The following is a 19,374-nucleotide window of genomic DNA, read 5'->3' as shown; positions in this document are numbered from 1 at the left end:
ACACCTGACCATGCCCTTTCACAAACACATGCATTATTTTGTTCTAGTGTGCATGTCATGCAACATATTTGCATTAATATGTTGCCACAGTTCCAGCCGTGCTAAGAAGAGTGTCAATCACCCCTTAAAGGTGCATTCCCTTTGTGTTGCAGTAAACTTTTGTCATTACCATAATGAGCCAACAGAACAGGCAAGTGGTGTCCTGCTCCAAGCTTAGCTCTCACTATCTCCAGTGCACCTTCTTTATTCTTTTTCTCAGCACAGTAGTGTGCACATTGCAAAAACAAACTCCTAAACATTTTATCACTCAACAAAAGACTACAACAGAGCAAAACAAATCTACGCCCTAAATGTTTGTGCATGCAAACTTTCACACCATTCAAAAACCCGCAAGCAAAAAGATTTGAGTTTGTGATGACAAAACAAAAAGAAAAATGGCAGATCATTTACTTGCAGGTTTGCTACCAGAACTAAGCTCTTCCGTACTGTGGGACACACAGTTTGGAACATGGTTGCAGGGCAGTAAGAAGTGAAGCAACTGTATACTAGGATCTTCATATCACTTCTCTCACTTTGACTAGCGCGCATGATGACTTAACGCACCAGTCATGCGTGGTTGCACTGCAAAGGCAGTAATACAATAAGCCAGTTTAACTAATATCATCACGCGATTCAAATGCGTTAAACACAAGCCTCTTTGCATCTTCCCTCAACCGCTCAAATTCATTACTGGACGGCCAAACTTTTCCTGGTTCACTTTGGCAAGCTGGTAAAAGGGAAACAAGGGGCTTGAAAATGTGGTCATGTGAGCAAAATAAATCATGGAAAACTGGAGCCCTTGCCAAGCTCCTACAGCCAAGGACCACTAAATCGCATCGCCCACGTTAGGTAACAGGAACTGTTCTGCAAAAGCGTGTCTGACAAATACAACTGCTTTCGCCACTGAATTGATTAAAACTTTTTTACATTTGGTGTTTAACACACTCAGATTTGGTTAGTCAACATCACTGCCTATGATATACAAGACAGCACCAGAAATGGCTTCAGTAAGCATGAATCGAAGCTGCTAAACCACAAGCACCTGGCCAGGTGTGTCCGACGCAACAATTGTATTCTACACTCTCAGCCCACTTGACATGTCCACTCTGGCACCAAAAGGGAAAACTTGAGTATCCTGCTTTCAATGTACCTCCTTGCTTTTTGCATAGTAGTGTTAGAAGTGAAATTTGCTGCATTAACTAATTGTCAACATAACTATAAACACGACTGAGGTTGTCAAATTTCAGATGTTAGTATGTGGTATCCTCTCCACAAGATTTCCTTAATCCCTCAAAGAGAAGAGTGAGAAATCCAAACAGCCCTTAGAGATTGTACAGTGAAACATGTCACAAATGCACGAGGACTCTGGTCACAGGCAGCAAGGAGTGACGGGCAGCTTTTGCGCACGCAATGAAGCTCAAGGAAGAGTTCGAACTGAGTTAAAGACGATGAAATTGAAATAAGCATGGCTAGAAGAAAAGGTTTCAATTCAATAATTCTAACGACAGCAACGTCAGTACAAGTTGCGATTCTTGACGGATATGACTGCCGCTGATGACACATTCGCCATCGTTTTCCTCCTCGGGCTTCGCACAAACCTCCTCTCGGCCACACCGTCGGTTGGCGAGAGAAGTTTGGCAGATATGGCGGGAAATTCTGTGGGACAGACAGCCCAGCCCACACACCATGCCATTTTTTTTTCTGCCAGAGTGCACAAGTCATGCCAAATGCACCAGAGAGGACAGGGAACATGCAATTGTGCGTATGTCACCCATGTGCAACGATACAATGCTGCAAGCACATTCACATTACAAGTGTGCACAAATGCAGCCTTGTATAAACAGTGCTAACTAGTGAAGAGAAACACGAAATGCACAAAATGATCTGACAGCCTGCACTTCGACAGAATGCCGCTGCTGACCTCCGCATTTGGTGCACTTCCACCTGTTGCCCAGAAAGTGAGCAGTTTCCTTCCTGGTGACTCTGTGTAGCCATACAGCAGTCGTACCGCATTGTCCTCACCATATCACAGGGAAAAGTGTCCACAAATTCGGCCGTCTTCACTTGCATCTGTCCCGACACAGACCAAATGGTGGTCTTTGCAAGACTGCCCCGCAATTCACCTCGCCAGGTATCTATATACACATGTATGCACGAAGGACCTGTTAAATACAAAAGAGGTAAAGATTGAACGCTCGTTGTACAATCACCCAATCGCACGCAGCAGAACACAGAGTAGCGGCAAACTCTCAAACACGTGACAAACTCTGCATCTGCCATGCGTCGTCCTTAGAGCCAGCCAACAGGTGTATGCTTGGGCACAAAGTCTTGGGTGAGTTGCAAGTATAAAAAGTGGCAAAAACAAAAATATAGCACATCCATCTGTCAAAATCATTCTTGTTTCCAGCAACATGGCAACAGTCATTTCTGTCTGGTCTGTGCGTCACGAAGCACCGTGGTTGGTGTTGCACTGTCGCTACTTCACACCGATACAAAAACTGCCACCGCAGTCGTCCATCACTGAAGCAGTGGGAGCCATGGCTGCTTGAGCATCAATCATCCTGCACGAGAAAAAAAATACCACAGAGGAGTTGCTTGACTTCTAAAGAATGCCACCACTCTCGGTGAGTGCATTAGCAGGAAGAGTCCAATAGAAAATGTGTGAAAGATTGGGGCATCCTAAAAATTGACATGCTACACATGTACAGGAGCAGCACTTTCACCTAGTCGCAGTAAACTACAAAGAAGGAATGAACAGATACAGATCTAGTAGTAATCAGCAGACTGACCATATCTCACTTTCTATAACTGTGTTTGTGTGTATGATTGCAGGATCCTTCAGTCAAAAACACTTACAAAAACAGTAAAACTTCGAAGATACAATTTGAATGGGATCGCAAAAACATTAGTGTAATGAAAATTAACAAAAAACAGTATGCAGAAGCATGGGAAAAGCACTCACGCAGATCTGTTTAAGGCCAATGTGATTTACTACATTCTCTCGTGTAATGAACCCAATTTTTTTCAAGAAAATTTGATGCCAAGTTGCGGAGAGGGTTTATTAGACGTGTGGTGTGGTGGTGGCGGGAGGAGACTTGAGAGACTTTTCTTTTCTTTTTTTTTTTTTTTTTTTTCAAGAGCCATCCATCTTTCTATACATCTCACCGGCAAAAGCACACTGTTGGCCGCGATCATGATGCCAACTTTTATCATCTTTCAGCATTCTTCACTTCAAAATGTTGGAGGGCTCCCACCCAGTCTTGGTGTGATAAAGCGAATGTGCTGAAAACCAAGCTTGCGCAACCAGAGCCAAGGAAGCCACCGCCAGCACTCGGTGAAGGGCCCTGGCACTCAGCTAAGTTCACTTCCCCTCACCGTCCCTAGCTTTTCCTCCCTCCTACAGGAGCTTCTGTGCGCTGTCTGATGTCAGTGCACATTATATATCCCCAGGTGATTGAAATTACGCTACAGCCCTCCCTCTTTCCGCTTTTACTCGCACCTTGTTGCCTTCCCTCACAGTGTGGTTCAGGTGTCCACGGTAAAAGTGTGACAGATACTACACCTGTCCTATAAACCAATCAATTAATCCTCTTGAAATGAATACTTCAGATTTCAAAGACCAAATATTCAGAATATTCGAAATTACCAAATATTCATTAACATAGGTGCAGAACAAAAACAAAGAAGCCTTTTTCATGCATGCACCTGTTGCAATACTAGTATTTGTGGAAGGATAACAGCACCCTATGTTGCCATGAGTCCAACTTTATCGTCTTTCATGCACACAGTGGCCTCACTGTTCAGAAAGAATGCAATCAATGCAGAGCGCTCATTTCTGGCTCGTGCTGTCAAAGATGATGTGCACAATCTATTTCCATTTGTAAGCCGACAGAGAATCATGCGACACTTCTCACTCTTTCGTTTCAAAGATTGGTCATGCTGTTTCCTATTTTATTGTCACTTCCTGTTAAAAAGGAGTATCGCACACAAAGGAAAAGAGCCAACTGAGGTCGGCATAGGATTCACCTGACAGGTGCAGGTAGTACTAGTATTACAGTATTCTTGAAAGGCACCACTAAGTTCTTTCACTCCTGAGTGATTTTTCTGGCTTAGCGAAGCCCTGCACTCAGCGAACACCCAGACGATGCTCAGACTGGCTGCAAAACATGAGAGACTGCCTGAGTCTGCCGCATGATGCGTATTGCATTCACTTATCATTGCCTCGAGTCAGGATCTGTCTGGTGCCTCCTACACATGTTCCCAGCATTATTGCTCCAACAACCTCACATTCCCATGCTACTGCCTTCTGCTGAGAACACTGCTTCTGCTCAGATGCAGCAGCAGCAGCAGCAGCACAATCCTCTGCTTCATTTGACGTACACAAGGACCCGAAACCAATTCCAGATGCGTGAGCAATCCGTGAACACGATTAAACGCATCGAAGCGAAAGCAAGCGAGCCCTGTGTGGCAAGTGGTGTGCTATGAAACATGTTGCACTCACCCAAGTGACACACACCATGCACGGCACATGTGGAGCTACAAGTGACAAAGCAGAATGACCACATTGGCCGACATTTGCCCAAGTGTCAAATATGCTGCTGAACGGTGGCCTGACAAGCTCGTAATGATCTTGCTAACAGATTTCCAACCTGAGGGCATTAGGTTGACGTGAAAAGTTGTGGAAGGAACATATCATCATCATCATCATCATAATCAGCCTGATTATACCCACTGCAGGGCGAAGGCCTCTCCCATATTTCTCCACTTAACCCGGTTCTGTGCTAGCTGAATCCACTTGACCCCTGCGAACTTCTTAATCTCATCCGCCCACCTAACTTTCTGCCGCCCCCTGCTACGCTTTCCTTCCCTTGGAATCCAGTTTGTTACCCTCAGCGACCATCGGTTATCCTCTCTTCGCACTACATGTCCATTTCTTCTTAATTTCTACTAGAATGTCGGTAACTTGAGTTATTTCTCTGACCAACTCTGCACGCTTTCAATCTCTTAATGTTACCCCTACCATTTTTCGTTCCATAGCCCTCTGGGTTGTCCTCAACTTAAGTAGAACTCTCTTGGTTAGCCTCCACGTTTCCGCCCCATAGGTGAGTACAGGCAAGATGCAACTGTTGTACACTTTCCTCTTGAGCGATACCGGTAAGCTGCTAGTCATAATCTGCGAGTGCTTGCCAAATGCGCTCCATCCCAATCGTATTCTTCTTGTTATTTCCTTTTCGTGGTCGGGATCTGCGGTCACTACCTGTCCTAAGTAGACATATTCGCCTACTACTTCCAGTATTTCGCTACCTAATGTAAACTGCTGTTCCTTCCCGAGGCTGTTGAACATTACCTTAGTCTTCTGCATATTGATTTTCAAGCCTACCTTTCTACTTTTCCTGTCTAGGTCATCATCATTATTTGCAGTTCATCCCCCGAGTTGCTTAGCAAGGCAATGTCATCAGCAAATTGCAGATTACTGAGGTATTCTCCATCTACCCTTATCCCTAACTGCTCCCATTCCAAGTCTCTGAATACTTCCTCTAAACAAGCTGTGAATAGTACTGGGGAGATTGTGTCTCCTTGCCTAACACCTTTCTTTATGGGAATTTTGTTAGTTTCTTTATGCAGAACTATGGTTCCTGTGCAGCCGCTTTATATATCTTCCAGCACTTTCACGTACGGCTCGTCTACCCCCTGATTTCGCAATGCCTGCATCACCGCCGAGGTTTCAACTGAGTCAAATGCTTTTTCATAATCAATGAATGCTATGTATAAGGGCTGGTTATATTCCGAGCATTTTTCTATCACCTGATTGATGGTATGGATATGATCGATAGTAGAGTACCGTTTCCGAAACCCTGCTTGATCCTTTGCTTGATTGCAGTCTAAGGTTGTCCTGATTCTATTAGCGATTACCTTAGTAAATACCTTATACGTAACAGACAGTAAGCTGATTGGTCTGTAATTTTTAAGGTCCTTAGAGTCCCCTTTCTTGTGAATGAGGATAATGTTTGCATTCTTCCATGGTTCCGGTACCGTCGATGATACCAGGCACTGCGTATACAGGGTGGCCAGTTTTTCTAGCACGATATCCCCCCCGTCCTTCAGCAAATCTGTAGTTATCTGATCCTCTCCAGCTGATTTCCCCCTTTTCATAGTTTCTAGTGCTTTCTTGACCTCGTCCTTCGTCACTGGTGGAACGTCTGACTGTTTTTCCCTACCGCCAATCTCATTACGGTCCTGACTACTTTGGCTACTGTAGAGATCTGTATAGAACTCCTCGGCTACTTTGACTATCTTTTCCATATTAGTGATGACGCGTCCCGCCTTGTCCCTTATCGCGTACATCTGGTTTTTGCCTATGCCCAATTTCTTCTTTACCGCTTTAAGGCTTCCCCCGCTCTTTACAGCATGCTCAATTTTCTTCACGTTATACTTCCTTATATCGGCCACCTTGCGCTTATTGATTAGCTTTGATATCTCGGCCAATTCGATCTGGTCTGTTGGATTGGAAGCTTTCATACTCTGGCGTTTCTTAATCAAATCTTTCGTCTCCTTAGACAGCTTGCCGGTATCCTCTCTAACTATCCTACCACCTACTTCTACCGCGCACTCAGTAATGATATCTCTGAAATTATTGTTCCTTGCCTCGAGGGTAATGTCGCCATCCTCAGTTAGAGCTGAAAACCTATTCTGTAGCGAGATCCTGAACTCTTCTGCCCTCCCCCTCACCGTTAATTCGTTGATGGGTTTCTTTCTTACTAATCTGTTGCGTTCCTTCTTCAGATTTAGGCTAATTCGGGACCTCACCATCCTGTGGTCACCATCCTGTGGACCTCACCATTATGTGGTTTGCTGAAGAAGGTATTCATGATTCGTAAGTTCTTGCGCTCTGAAACTCAACTAGTAACTCCCCCCTGCTATTCCTAGAACCAATGCCATAGTCACCTACTGCCTTGTCTCCTGCCCGTTTTTTCCCTACCTTGGCATTGAAATCGCCCATTAGTACAGTATACTGCGTCTTTACTTTTCGCATTGCCGATTCTACATCTTCATAGAAGTTTTCAACTGCCTGGTCATCATAACTACATGTAGGTGCATAGGCTTGTACAACCTTCAGTTTATACCGCTTATTAAGCCTAATTACGATGCCTGCAACCCTCTCATTAATACTATAGAATTCATCTATATTACCCGCTATATACTTACTGACAAGGAAACCTACTCCTAGTTGTCGCCTCTCTGGTAAGCCTCGATAACACAGTACATGCCCATGCTTCAGTACAGTATATGCCTCATTCGGCCTCCTAACCTCACTAAGCCCTATGACATCCCATTTTATGCCCTCTAGTTCCTCTAACAGCACTGCTAAGCTAGCTTCACTAGCTAGGGTTCTAGCGTTAAACGTTGCCAGGGTCAGTTTCCAATGGCGGCCTGTCCAGCGGAGCCAGGCTTTCTTAGCACCCCCTGCTGCGTCACAGGTCTGACCGCCGCCGTGGTCAGTTGTTCCGCAGCCGCTGGTGACTGAGGGCCGGGGTTTTATGGAGCTTATGAAACATGTTGCACTCACCCAAGTGACACACACCATGCACGGCACATGTGGAGCTACAAGTGACAAAGCAGAATGACCACGTTGGCTGACATTTGCCCAAGTGTCAAATATGCTGCTGAAGGAACATATACGAAGACGGATTGCAAGGTGAGAGATAAGCACCAACCTTCAATGTTTTTAGTGCTTGCATTGTGCAGTACTATTTGCCTGTCCATGTTTTTTCTGCACTTTTCACAGTGACAAGTTGCTAACAAGCCTAGAAATCCACACTAAGATGCGAATTTCTTAATCAAGCTTAAAGGACCCCTGAAATGCTGATTGCAATAATATTCTAATGCAAGATTTCCACAGAGGTGGTCCTTATCAGTATTCAAGTCAAATTTGAAAGCTTGCCACTGATTTGGGCAACATATCCACACGAGCACCATGGACAAACCTCCCATGTGACATCACATGGGCTTGCTGGGTACACTCGCTCATTGGATGCTCCCAAGTTCACCATTATCATCATCAGCCTGGATATACCCACTGCAGGGTGAAGGCCTCTTCCATACTTCTCCAATAAACCCAGTACTGTGCTAGCTGCATCCACCTGACCCCTGAGACCCTCTTAACCTCATCCGCCCACCTAATTTTCTGCCATCCTCTGCTATGGTTTCCTTCACTTCGAATCCAGTTGGTTACCCAAATTTGTGCTCCCAAGTTCAACACTCGTAACTTGTGAGTGCTGTCGTGAGTTGTTTATTTCCTTTTTTCTTGTGTGCCTGCGTGTGCCGAATTGAGGAGGAGCATCATTTTCGACTACCTATATCTTCTGTGCTAATAATGGTAGTTTAAAAATTTTTATGTTGCGGCGACGATTCATGGTACACCTATTCCTCGTACACATTTTCCAGTTTTCATAAGTAACCTTTCATGGGCCCTTTAATTAGTTCAGTATAATATTCTGCTTTGAAATCAGAAAGCGCCACCTACCAAGCCACCATCAGAGAAGTTTCCCTCAGGATTCCACGTAGAGGAGGAGGGCAGTGGCTGAAGCCTAGAAGACCTTGGGTCTCGTGGCGCTGGCATGGGGCGTGCCGCTCGCAGTGGCTGAACTGCCTGCCGGTCCTACACTGCCGCTGCCGCGTTGCTGCTCCTTTTCGCGCTTGCGCCGCTGGTGCTCTGCGATGCGGCGCTCCCGCTCTGCCTGGCGCTTCTCCCGGATCGCCGAGTCCACTTCCAGCTCCGCTTGGTCCTCCCAGCTCGCCTCCATGGAGGCCAGGTCATCGTCCTCCAGGACACCCAAATCTGCACCCTGGAACAATGGCAGGAGGGCCACTTTAGCAGCCACAATGACATGAAACACTTAACAGTGCAGGCTTGGTCCGTATTCCGAGTTTACGTCGTTATGGAAAGTGGCGCTATCTCCCCGACCTTGAGTCATCCGAATGGAACCAGAAGTGTTGGTGACATCTGGTTCAGGTGCTTCCACCAGTCAGATGACTCAAGGTCAGGGTAATAGTGACACTTTCGACAGCTACGCAAACTCAGAATATGGACCCTGGACTTAAAGTAACGGGTAATAGTACCAAGAAAAGTAATCGGCTAAAATAAATATGCTTCCAATCATACAGCCTGAATTATAGGGCTCCAGATGGACTCTACGATAAGCAAGGCAGTGATTCCCTTCCTCTTTCTTTTGTATTTGTCAATAGGAGCTCTACAAGGATGTGCCTCAAGAGAAATAAATGGAAGCTGAGAAAGTCTGCGTGCAATGTTCTTATTTGTTGTCTTTGTGCATTTTCCCTGCATGATTAGTTCAGTCCCAAGCACGCTCCTATAGAAATTTGGGCTACCAAATAGCAGGCGTTAAAACATTACCGCTTTCCATCAGAGCAAAGATGACATGACAGAAATGCAACATAATGATGCTAAGTTCAATCTACAAAATGCAGAAAAAGAGTTGATACACAGCCCTTCCCCTGCCAACAATATTTTACTCATCCATATGAAGTGTGCATGCAAACTTAGTGTAAAAAGATGGGATAAAGTGGGAAGATATCTTAGTGGCTGCACAGCAAACATTGTTCTGCATAAAGAAACAAAATTCTCATAAAGAAAGAAGTCAGGCAAGAAGACACGACTTGCCCAGTACTGTTCAGGGCTTGCTTAAACGAAGTATTCAGAGACTCGGACTGGAAACAGTCAGTGATAAGGGTAGACAGAGAATACCTCAGTAATTTGCCATTCGCTGATGACATTGTCTTGCTAAGTAACCCAGGGGATGAACTGCAAAGAATGATAAATGACCTAGACAGGAAAAGTAGAAAGGTAGGCTTGAAAACCAATATGCAGAAGACTAAGGTAATGTTCAACAGCCTGGGGAAGGAACAGCTGTTTACGTTAGGTAGCGAAGCACTAGAAGTAGTAGGCGGATAGTATGTCCACTTATTAGATCCAGACCGTAAAAGGGAACAACTAGGAGAATAAGAGTGGGATGGTGCGCATTTGACAAGTATTCACAGATAATGACCAGTAGGCTACTAGTATATTGCTCCAGAGGAAGTTATACAACTGTTGCATCTTACCTCTACTCACCTATGGGCCTGAAGCATGAAGGCTAATGAAAAGGGTTCTGCTTAAGTTGAGGACAATGCAGAGGGCTATGGAACGGAAAATGGTAGGTGCCAAATTAAGAGATAAGAAGCGTGCAGAGTGGATCAGAGAAATAACAAGTTAATAAAATTCTATTGAAAATTACGAAAAAGAATTTGTTCATGGGCAGGACATGTGGTGCGAAGAGAGGATAACCGATGGTCACTTAGGGTAACAAATTGGATTCCAAAGGAAGGAAAGCGAGCAGGGGGTGACACAATGCTAGGTGTGCAAATGAGGTTAAGAAGTTCGCAGGGCGCAGGAGTCAAGTTGATGCAGCTAGCATAGGACCGGGCTAATTGGAGAAATACGGGAGAGGCCTTTTCCCTGCAGTGGCTGATGATGATGATGAAAGTGGGCGTGCAAAAAAAGGAAAGAAATTTCTGAATGCTCCATTAAGGAAGCTGGTGACTACGACACGAGCTCAAAGACTTGCCTAAACCAGGCTGGCCTACAATTTCACCCCTGAGAAGTACACAGAAGAAAGTCAGCATAACACACCCCAGGGTGTACATATACTCCCGGACAAGTTTTTGTAGCTATGCAGCCAGAGCTACAGAGCCCAAGCGCATCAGCTCACTGCGCAGCAGAATGTAGCGCCTCGATAAGTTATGCGGATCGTGCTCTGGGATATTATATCATCACAGGAATGCCTATGTTGTTATTACATCAAGATTGTACTGCAATATAGGCCAGTATGACGTTAGTGTAGTGCATTGTAAAAACAGTACATGACACCGTCCCAACGGGAAGGCTGCACCATCTGCCGGAAATCTCCGAAAATACTCCTAAAGCATATGTCGGCTGCTGCTGCTGCTGTATCTACCCGTCGGATTTTGTGCGCTTTAGCAATGCACTTGTTTCGGCAACATACATAGCGCGTGATATTCATTAACCGCAAATATATGTTCACTTAGACCTTAAGTAGTGTAAAAGAAGACATTTCTGCGGAAGTCACTAATTCAAGTAAAGCCAGAACTGAAGCCAAAACCGTAATTGAGGCCAGAACTAAATGCTGTAGTAACACCATGACGAAAGCTCCACCCCCGTAGCCTTGGATCCATAGCCAGAAAAACTTGTCCGCGAGTATAGCAAACATACCACTACTGGTCTACATGCTGACAATAGTCTCTTTGTATTTTGTGTTCACTGTGATTGCATAAAGTGCCCCACCTAACTGATAATGAAAAGCGACACGCCGCATGATAGCTGTGCACAATGAGATGAAGGCTGTCACTTCGGGCACTAACTTGCTCGCCGTGTCGATCAGGCTCTGCGTTTGGGGAAAATTTCGTTCATTATCCGAACACAGATCGTGACACTACACATTGCTGGAGGTTCTGCAGTCGATCTACTCATTGTTTTGCTACTCCACTTAGTTGCTCTTGCATGGCTTTAGCAAATAAGCTCCCTACGCTCGTTTCGTTTGAGTTGTGGCCTGAGCCACAGTTTGGTTCAGTGATAGCTTGGCAGGAATAGTGGAAAGAAAAAAAAGCAGCTGCGACTATACTATGAGGTTAACATTAATGAAAGGCGTCGGAAAGAAAACTCGCTTCTTGTAACTTTCTGCACTGCAAAATATAGTTTGAAACCACCACACTGTACCCCTCAGAAATGCCGTGTATTACCAGAAGAATTCCCATCATTACCGTTAGTGTACTCGATGCTGTTCAGTCTCAAAAATGGGCTCCCAGCATAATTATATACTTCCCTCGCACTGTGAGGCAACTGAACAATATGATGGAAGTACGAGCACAACACTGAAAATGCAATGCTTGCCACTAGGGCCAGTTGGTTTGTTTCCATTCCTACAAGAACCTGCACACAAAAAGGCAAGAGCTCAAGAAAAAAAAGAGGTCAAGGGGGATCAGCAACCTGTCCTGTCGTCCTCCTCGCTTCTTGTGCTCTGCATCTTTATGCAGCGGTTCCTGTAAGGCTGAAAACGAGCCACTCCATTGCCAACATCCTGTTGCATTGTGCGGGCATGCCAGTGGCAGTGACCATTGCTGTGCAGTGCATCGTAGAGGAACATCGCCTCGTGTGAATACCACTTTACATTGGAGGAGTTGACAGCAAATTTCGGATGCAGGTTTTTTTTTTTATTAGTGAAAGTCATTAAGAACAATGGAGTTGCCTACACCAGATAAATAATTTATATCGATTGAAATTTTTCTTGTGCATTTCGATTCCGGCTTTAACCGTTGAATGACAGCAGCGATGTGAATTGTGAGTTCTAGTCATGTGAGTCATGAAAAAAGAAAAGAAGATTGTGATGTAATCACTGCTTATTCGATATTTGCAACTCCAGCTCTTGCACAAGGGTTGTTACGAATTACAAGGAACAAAGCAGCTGCTGTTGTGCACCTCACGTGACATCAACATCTGTCTGATGTTAAAGCGTTTGAAACGAAAATGAAGCTACAGAAGCGAAGAAATTCAGTTGTAAATTATTTATCACTTCTTTGCATAAACCATGTGGATATTCATGTCTTATATCGTCCCATGCATCATGTTTGAGAGAGAACACACAACAAAAATTTGGTGTGTCTACAGCTGTAACACCCCTCAGTGGGTAAAGAAATCATAAATGGCCCCTCAAAAACATTATTAAATAAACAAAACGCTTGGTGCGAGGTTCGAGATGTGAAGAATGGCAAGCGGCATGTGCAAAGCATGGTGAATGCTGAACACTACCTAAAAGTGGTTATATCAAGCAAAAGCACCCGCTGCAGTATTTGCGTGTTGCCTCCGAGATATTGGTTAGACGGACTACTGTCCTGGAAGCCAGTGTCTCTGGCCAGGCGTGACCAAGAGGGTGTCAGTGCCACGCTGCCAGTTCACAGACATGCAAACGTTAGACGACTTTGCTAGGCTCTGAACCTCCAGATTAGTACTGTCGAACTAAAAAATGTACCTCTTACATTAGTTATTTATTAGAACTTGCAAAAAATGACCCTTCCACAAATTGCACTTTGCGTAAAAATACGTCCACTGAGCAATTCAGCACCGAATTTTTGGACAAAAAAATAACATTCACAAGTAAATATGTTGCTTCCTTAACAATGGTGCAACGCCACAATAACTGCAGACAGTCACCTGGTAAGGCAGCACAGCTCGGGAGTCAAACTTGAGACGACTGGAAAGCCCCCCGCTGGAGGTCCCACCGGAACCTCCATGCGTGTCTTCGGTGCGGGGCACATACTGCAGCCATGCATGCAGAAAGACCAGAAAGGCAACAACACAATCAGTGCAGCTGCACGAGCGACTCAGCAGTACACACAGTAGCTTACACCCGGGCAACATTCTCCATTGGCCCATTTGAATATGACACAAAGCACACAAATCACTGCTAGATCATGCACTCTTATCGCCACCAGTGCTCCATGCAATTGATACTTCCACGGCCGCTTGATGGAAACACACTAGGTGCGGCGTGCTACGTCGCACCGCCGTCAATGGACAAGCGCGTCCTTGAGAAGTTTACAGTTGCGCCCGCTGTTTCTGCTGAGGGTGCCACTGTTCAGGGAGAGTGGGATTGGTGGCTCTGATTGCACGGTTTGCTTCCTGTCTGGACGCGTTCGCCTCATGTCTGCGTGGTCAGCGTAAGCTTTATTATACGCGCGTGTGCGAGCACGTATATGCCGATATGGCCGGGACACCTTAACGTTTTGTGCTATGCTCGCTTCAGGCTTTTTTCTGTGCGCCCGTGTGACTGCCAGGATCACGCATGTGGCACAATGCTGTACAACTGCTGTGTGCATCTCTGCCACACAAGCGTGAGTAAGGACCCTACCGTAAAGCCTCATGAGTTCTCATGTGACCTGCAGCGTCTGGAAGCGTGGCTCAAGAATATTTCACCCCAAGGGCAATCGGGAAAAATAAAAAGTGGGAGCCTTGTGACAGGTCTCTGGTATTCTCCTTATATTTCACAGAGAATGACTAGAAAAATGAATACCAAGGTAAGGCTCCTGCTTTCAACTGCAGTCCCAACTTTGTTTCATAGATACCTCCAGTACTTGCAAAAGAACCTCGCATAGTCCAGAAAGCCCCACTGAAGGGGTTCTACTGGCGACATAGTAGTTAGAATAGACGATGGGCGTGACAAGGTTCAGGAAAGCCTTGATAATAGTGGAAGTCCTCGGCAGTCTCCTAGCCATGCCGTGGAAGCCCTTCTTTCCCAGGCTGCCTAGAAGCGCATGATCGGGCCTGCAAAACTACACTAGAGATTTTGCGTGTCTTAGAAGAGGTGAATAAGGTGGGAAACAGACTCGAAAATAAAGTTGGACACCAAGAAAAAGAAGCTGCGAAAATTGCAATCCAATTGTAATGAAATGAAAGAATGTCTAGATGTCCACAAAAACAACAAAGATTTACAGGTATTTGTACATGTATCAAAATCAGCGAAAAAGGGTGACAAAGCGGCAATTTATAAGAAACCAGGTGACCAGTTTCAGCAAGAAAAAAAAAAGAAACGGCCAAGAGTGAAGGCGTCCTGCGGGAATGCGTTTTGTGGAGGGCCTGCTCAAACAAAAGGTATGACCATGTTCGAAGCAGTGGCCTTTTAAAAATTCCATGTCGTGCTACATTTAAGAAATATGTAGGACAATCAGCCGGGGAAGTTCGAGTGCCTACATTAATAAAGTAGCGGCTTTGTGTCGAACATGAAGGGCAGGAAGTGTACTGCTCTCTCGTCATCGATGAGATAGCTACTGACTTTTAAGGCAATGGCATAAATCTTTCGCAAGGAAAGTTATCCGCCTGTGAATGCTTTCTTCTTTTTAATGTATGACCATACAATAAATGCATCTAGCAGCTCGCTGTGGTCTTCTCGGCTGCAGTTGCCCTTAGAAACGTTTGACAACTTTTTTTTTTTTTTTTTGGCTACACTAAATGTATTTTTTTCTAACTTATGACAGTTTACATCCTTGATCTTCCACAGAAATGTGCTGAATATTAGAGAAACATTAAGCAATTCTTGTGATTGCAGGTGAGTTTCGTAACTGGAACACTCAATGCCGTTCCTTGGCAATGGCAAGGCAGCAAAATGATGGTTTGCGAGAAGCAAATAAATATAGGAATAAAAAGCTTTGGGCGCATATACATTGCACTTTGAAGCAGCCTGGCACGATGGATACTTGCTTACTTTGACCGGTAGTCCAAAACTCGGATAACTATCACGGATTGAGTTCTGGTGTACAAAGTCCAAACTAAGTTGAAATCGGGTTATTAGCTAGATTTTACCCAAGAAACGTCTTCCTATTTCCACTGCAAATTTGTCAGAGAATTAGAGTCTAGAAAAGGTGGGCTATAAGTCGCACTTTCAGAGAAGTGGCTAACAATAGGGTCACATTTATTCTTTTGATAGCGCTGGGAGCTTAGAGGAGGTTGACATCAATTTTGTTTATACAATATGTATGCAGGAATGAGTAAACAGTATGAAAATTACACATACGGAATTCACGACATATTTATTTAAAGGGTTATGCATTAGGCTACCAAGGCCACTGAACAGCTTCGAATTGTTCACAGCCGGCTGACATTTTCATGTGATGGCCAGGTAACATTTTCATGTGATGACCAACTTGATCGGAATGCACAACATCATGGTAATGCGCACACTTCAATCGAGTAGCGATGAACTACACGCCCGTATACACCCTTGCCGAGCAAACGCGAAGTATTGACATGTTCACATTAAACATGACAGTATATACGAATTCGTGTTGCCAAATTGTATGAAACGGAGCTCTAAGATCCTTAAAACAGCAGGCTCCGACCATGCCGACACCTCACTCAAAGCGCAGCCAGCGCAGCTTTCCGTGCGCGGCTCTTCCCGAGTGGTGCCGCCATGGCGCTGGCGACGGGAAGTAGGCGCCTCCCGCCGGTTTCGGACAACGCAGCAGGCCGCACTTAGTGTGCTTCCATCGAGCGGTCGTGACACTTCTTTGCCCATTGTTTTCAATCTGTGCATTTCATGCAGGCGTCACGAATTTACGTCATGGATATAATATTAATCCTCCATCAGCCATCACATCTCTTTTACTCTTTTTACTCAAGTCAATTATGTACTCATTAAGAGAAATCGCTAGCCACTGCTTATTGTGATCATCATCATCAGCCAGACTATACCAACTGCAGGGCGAAGGCCTCTCCCATATTCCTCCAACTGACCTCGCCCTGTGCTACCTGCATCCACTTTACTTCTGCAAACTTCTTAGCCTCGTCTGCTCACCGTTGTTTACTGTGGTTAACAACGATAGCTATGTGCAACTGCAGTAGCTATGTGTAGCTGCAGTAGCTATGTGCAACTAAAGCCTTAGTGGCTACGGCAATGCTGCTGCCACCTGGCTGGTTTTTGCCACCATGGGAGGCCCTGTGTTGTTGCCTTGCCAGATTTCTAGCCCTACTTTTGGACATGTGGCTCGATTTGTATAACACAAAGTGGAAGAACTGTAACATTGTAAACACTTGCTCTCAAGCGAAACAGACTTATGTTGCCCTCTGGACAGTGGGAAAGCTTGTTCTGCTGCATCCACAGCCTTAGTCCTTGCAGGCAGCACTCACCACTCCTAATGACAAATATTTTTTATGCCTAAACAGTCTCTGAATGCCTGACAGTAAACTAACTGGAGTTGAAATATGAGATACATGCCTTTTACTTCCTGTCTGTGTGTGAACTGTGTAAAAAAACTGAGTCGATGATCGGGAAACTGTAACCTACTTCTGAAAGGAAATAAGCACTCATGTAATCACCGATTATTTTTGAAACTGCAGGCAACGAGAGAAAATTAGGATAAATGACAAGATAAACTTAGTACATTATGACCGTGTTCAAGTGCATCCTGCCATTCTCATTCATTTAGAAATATTGGTTATTAAATATGCCAGCTAACCCGAAAAAGAAAGGTCATGATGGAGATGAATAGCAACTTAATTTGACACAACTTTACAGAGAAAAAAAAAAAAGAATGTTGAGAGTCTGCTGTGCATCCAGTTGTTTGCATAGCGCCTAAAATGGGCTCAATATCAAAGGCACAGGTGGTAGTCTGCCAATTTATTCAGTTCCATGCCTCATCTGCGAGGCGTACGTCGAACTATATGCGACACTAAGTGGCACTGCATAACTACAGTGCATTCTGCTCAAGCTGCTTGTTATGACATACATAACAGGTCACTGCGTTGGGTCATACTACAGGTTCTTTGTAGCAAAACCAAACACTGAAGTACAAGGCAATGCTATCCCAAATTCTTGAGCCAAGAAAAAGAAAAACATACAAGGACCGTAAGTGTGACAGCCACAACCTCCAAAAATCACACCTAACTAAAAATAAAAAAATGTGACCACTTCGGTCATGTGTGAAGGCGTGCAATCACAACATGATCACACAGCTTTTGCCGTCTGCACCTTTTTCTGCCGGATGTTGAGGGGTGCCATATCCTTGAAGAAGTCCACATCGTCCTCACTCTGCGAGTCCCGCCTCTGGTCCCCGCAACCCCGACTGCCAGAGGAAGCAGGCCGAGCACTGGATGGCCCATTGCTGGCCGCTACGTGCCTTTGGGCTCCTGCTGCTGCTGTTGGTGACATCAAATCTGTGTTCCCTGCACAGTCCACTTGGACAGAGGTGGGACCATCATCTTCATTCCACTCCCAGCTCTGCAGATCGTCTCCCAGCTGCTGCATGACGCACACCTGCAAGAAGCAGCCACAGGCATTGGTATGTGTGGTACCAACACCAATGATAGCAACATGCAATGCCCAAAAGGCTTGAAAGTCTAGTCAGGCCTCCTTCTTATGCCTTCCTCTCTTACGCCTGCAGAAGCACTCAGTTCACTTTGAGACTCACGTGCACGCTCATGCTATGCTACAGGTTTATGAAATCATGCACTGAGCTGACTTTACAAATCCAAACACTCGTATTCTTGCAACCAAATGAAGTAGGCTGGAAAACGTACAAAAACGTGAAACTTTGGCACAAGGTACATGGCTAATCGAAATTAGAAAGCACTCTTCACATCCTACGTTGATCACTCGTGCTCCTTTCAGGGTGGTACTGTATTTTCAATGGCTCTCAGTCGTTCTGGATGAAACGACAATTTATTGAATTCCGTGCCCTGCGGCGCTTGTTTTCGTAGATGAAGACATTGCCACTTGATCAAACTTCCGGCTGAAATGAGTGTCCTTAATAGAGCTGACAGTGGTTGAGCCTGTACGTCTGAAATAAGACAGTTAATGTGGTAACAATAAAGTGGCGTCTTCCCCATGTTCCCAAGCCGGTATCAGCTGTTCGATATCGAGCGTCTACTTTCCATAAACGGCATCCAAGACAATTGTGAAACAACGCCTTGAGTCGAGTCGCGAGGGGCTCGCGCCTGAGGTGGTGAGAGAGGGTATGGGTAAACACGAACCCAAGTTTACACACCACGCCGTACCTTTGCATCGAGAGCCGTGAGGTAGACGGGCAGCCCGACGTCAGATGCCCTGCGGCGCTTTCGGAAGCAACACATGGCCCTCCGCAGCACACCGAAGAAGCCGAGCACCACCTTCCACACCTTGGAGGCGAGTGCCTTGGCAAAGTTCACCATCTTTTCGATGCGTCCAGTGGGCTGATCAGCGCAACTGCTACAAGTCAAGACGCCGTAGCAGTGCCGACCAAAGGGCCACGTGAAGGCAGTCGAAATAGATTGAGCACGAAGAACACACAGCGGCCTCAGCGATGTCTTGTGAGATCGTCATCCTCGACACCGCACAGGCAAGCTCTCACTCTCACAGGTATGCACGGTGTGTGTATTCGCTGCTGAAACAGCAGCGAGGCTTCCTTCGCCGCTAAGCCACAGTTCCTTACCACTGAGGCTCAAACGACAAACCGCCACCTAACAATTCCGTGCAGCTATGCATAGCTGTGCAAATCGCGACATGCGATCAGAAAATGGAACATGTGCTCGGACCGCCATCTACAGAAAAATCGGCCTCGATCGGAACTCACGTGCGTATTAGTCGCGCCTGGAAGTATTCCAACGCAATTATTTTTCACTGTATATCATGCGTGCCCCTTTGTAGCAAGTAAGTGGCACATAAACATAAGTTAATCAAACCAACTCAAAAGCAATCATAATACAAAGATAGAGTACAGGATAAATAACATTATATA

At 45.3% G+C, this 19,374-nt stretch overlaps 1 protein-coding gene across 1 annotated transcript; it reads right to left on the bottom strand.

The window, feature by feature from the left end:
* Window positions 1-228: 228 nt before the first annotated feature.
* On the bottom strand, window positions 229-19,337 carry LOC146193735 (uncharacterized). Its single transcript, XM_084602817.1, has 5 exons — window positions 18,656-19,337; window positions 17,631-17,915; window positions 13,322-13,426; window positions 8,564-8,885; window positions 229-2,600 (listed from the first exon to the last, which is right to left on the bottom strand). Exons 1-4 carry the CDS (start codon window positions 18,806-18,808, stop codon window positions 8,628-8,630), a joined length of 801 nt encoding a protein of 266 aa, XP_084458943.1. The 5' UTR covers window positions 18,809-19,337; the 3' UTR covers window positions 229-2,600; window positions 8,564-8,627.
* Between the last annotated feature and the right edge of the window lie 37 nt (window positions 19,338-19,374).

The sequence above is a fragment of the Amblyomma maculatum genome, chromosome 4 (assembly GCF_055883805.1).
Source record: "Amblyomma maculatum isolate TAMU_Amacu chromosome 4, ASM5588380v1, whole genome shotgun sequence".
In the NCBI taxonomy this organism is placed as follows: domain Eukaryota; kingdom Metazoa; phylum Arthropoda; class Arachnida; order Ixodida; family Ixodidae; genus Amblyomma; species Amblyomma maculatum.
The sequence above is the reverse complement of the archived record's forward strand: the minus strand, read 5'-3'. Positions and strand labels throughout refer to the sequence as shown.

Bases quoted from the DNA above. Each gene is read 5' to 3' on its own strand.
- LOC146193735 (XM_084602817.1), bottom strand. From the start codon at position 18,808: ATGGTGAACTTTGCCAAGGCACTCGCCTCCAAGGTGTGGAAGGTGGTG. The intron at 13,427-17,630 runs GTGCAGACGGCA...GCATGGCTGCAG, and splicing joins TCAACATCCGGCAGAAAAAG to TATGTGCCCCGCACCGAAGA. The intron at 8,886-13,321 runs GTGACTGTCTGC...CCATTGTTCCAG, and splicing joins GAGCTGTGCTGCCTTACCAG to GGTGCAGATTTGGGTGTCCT.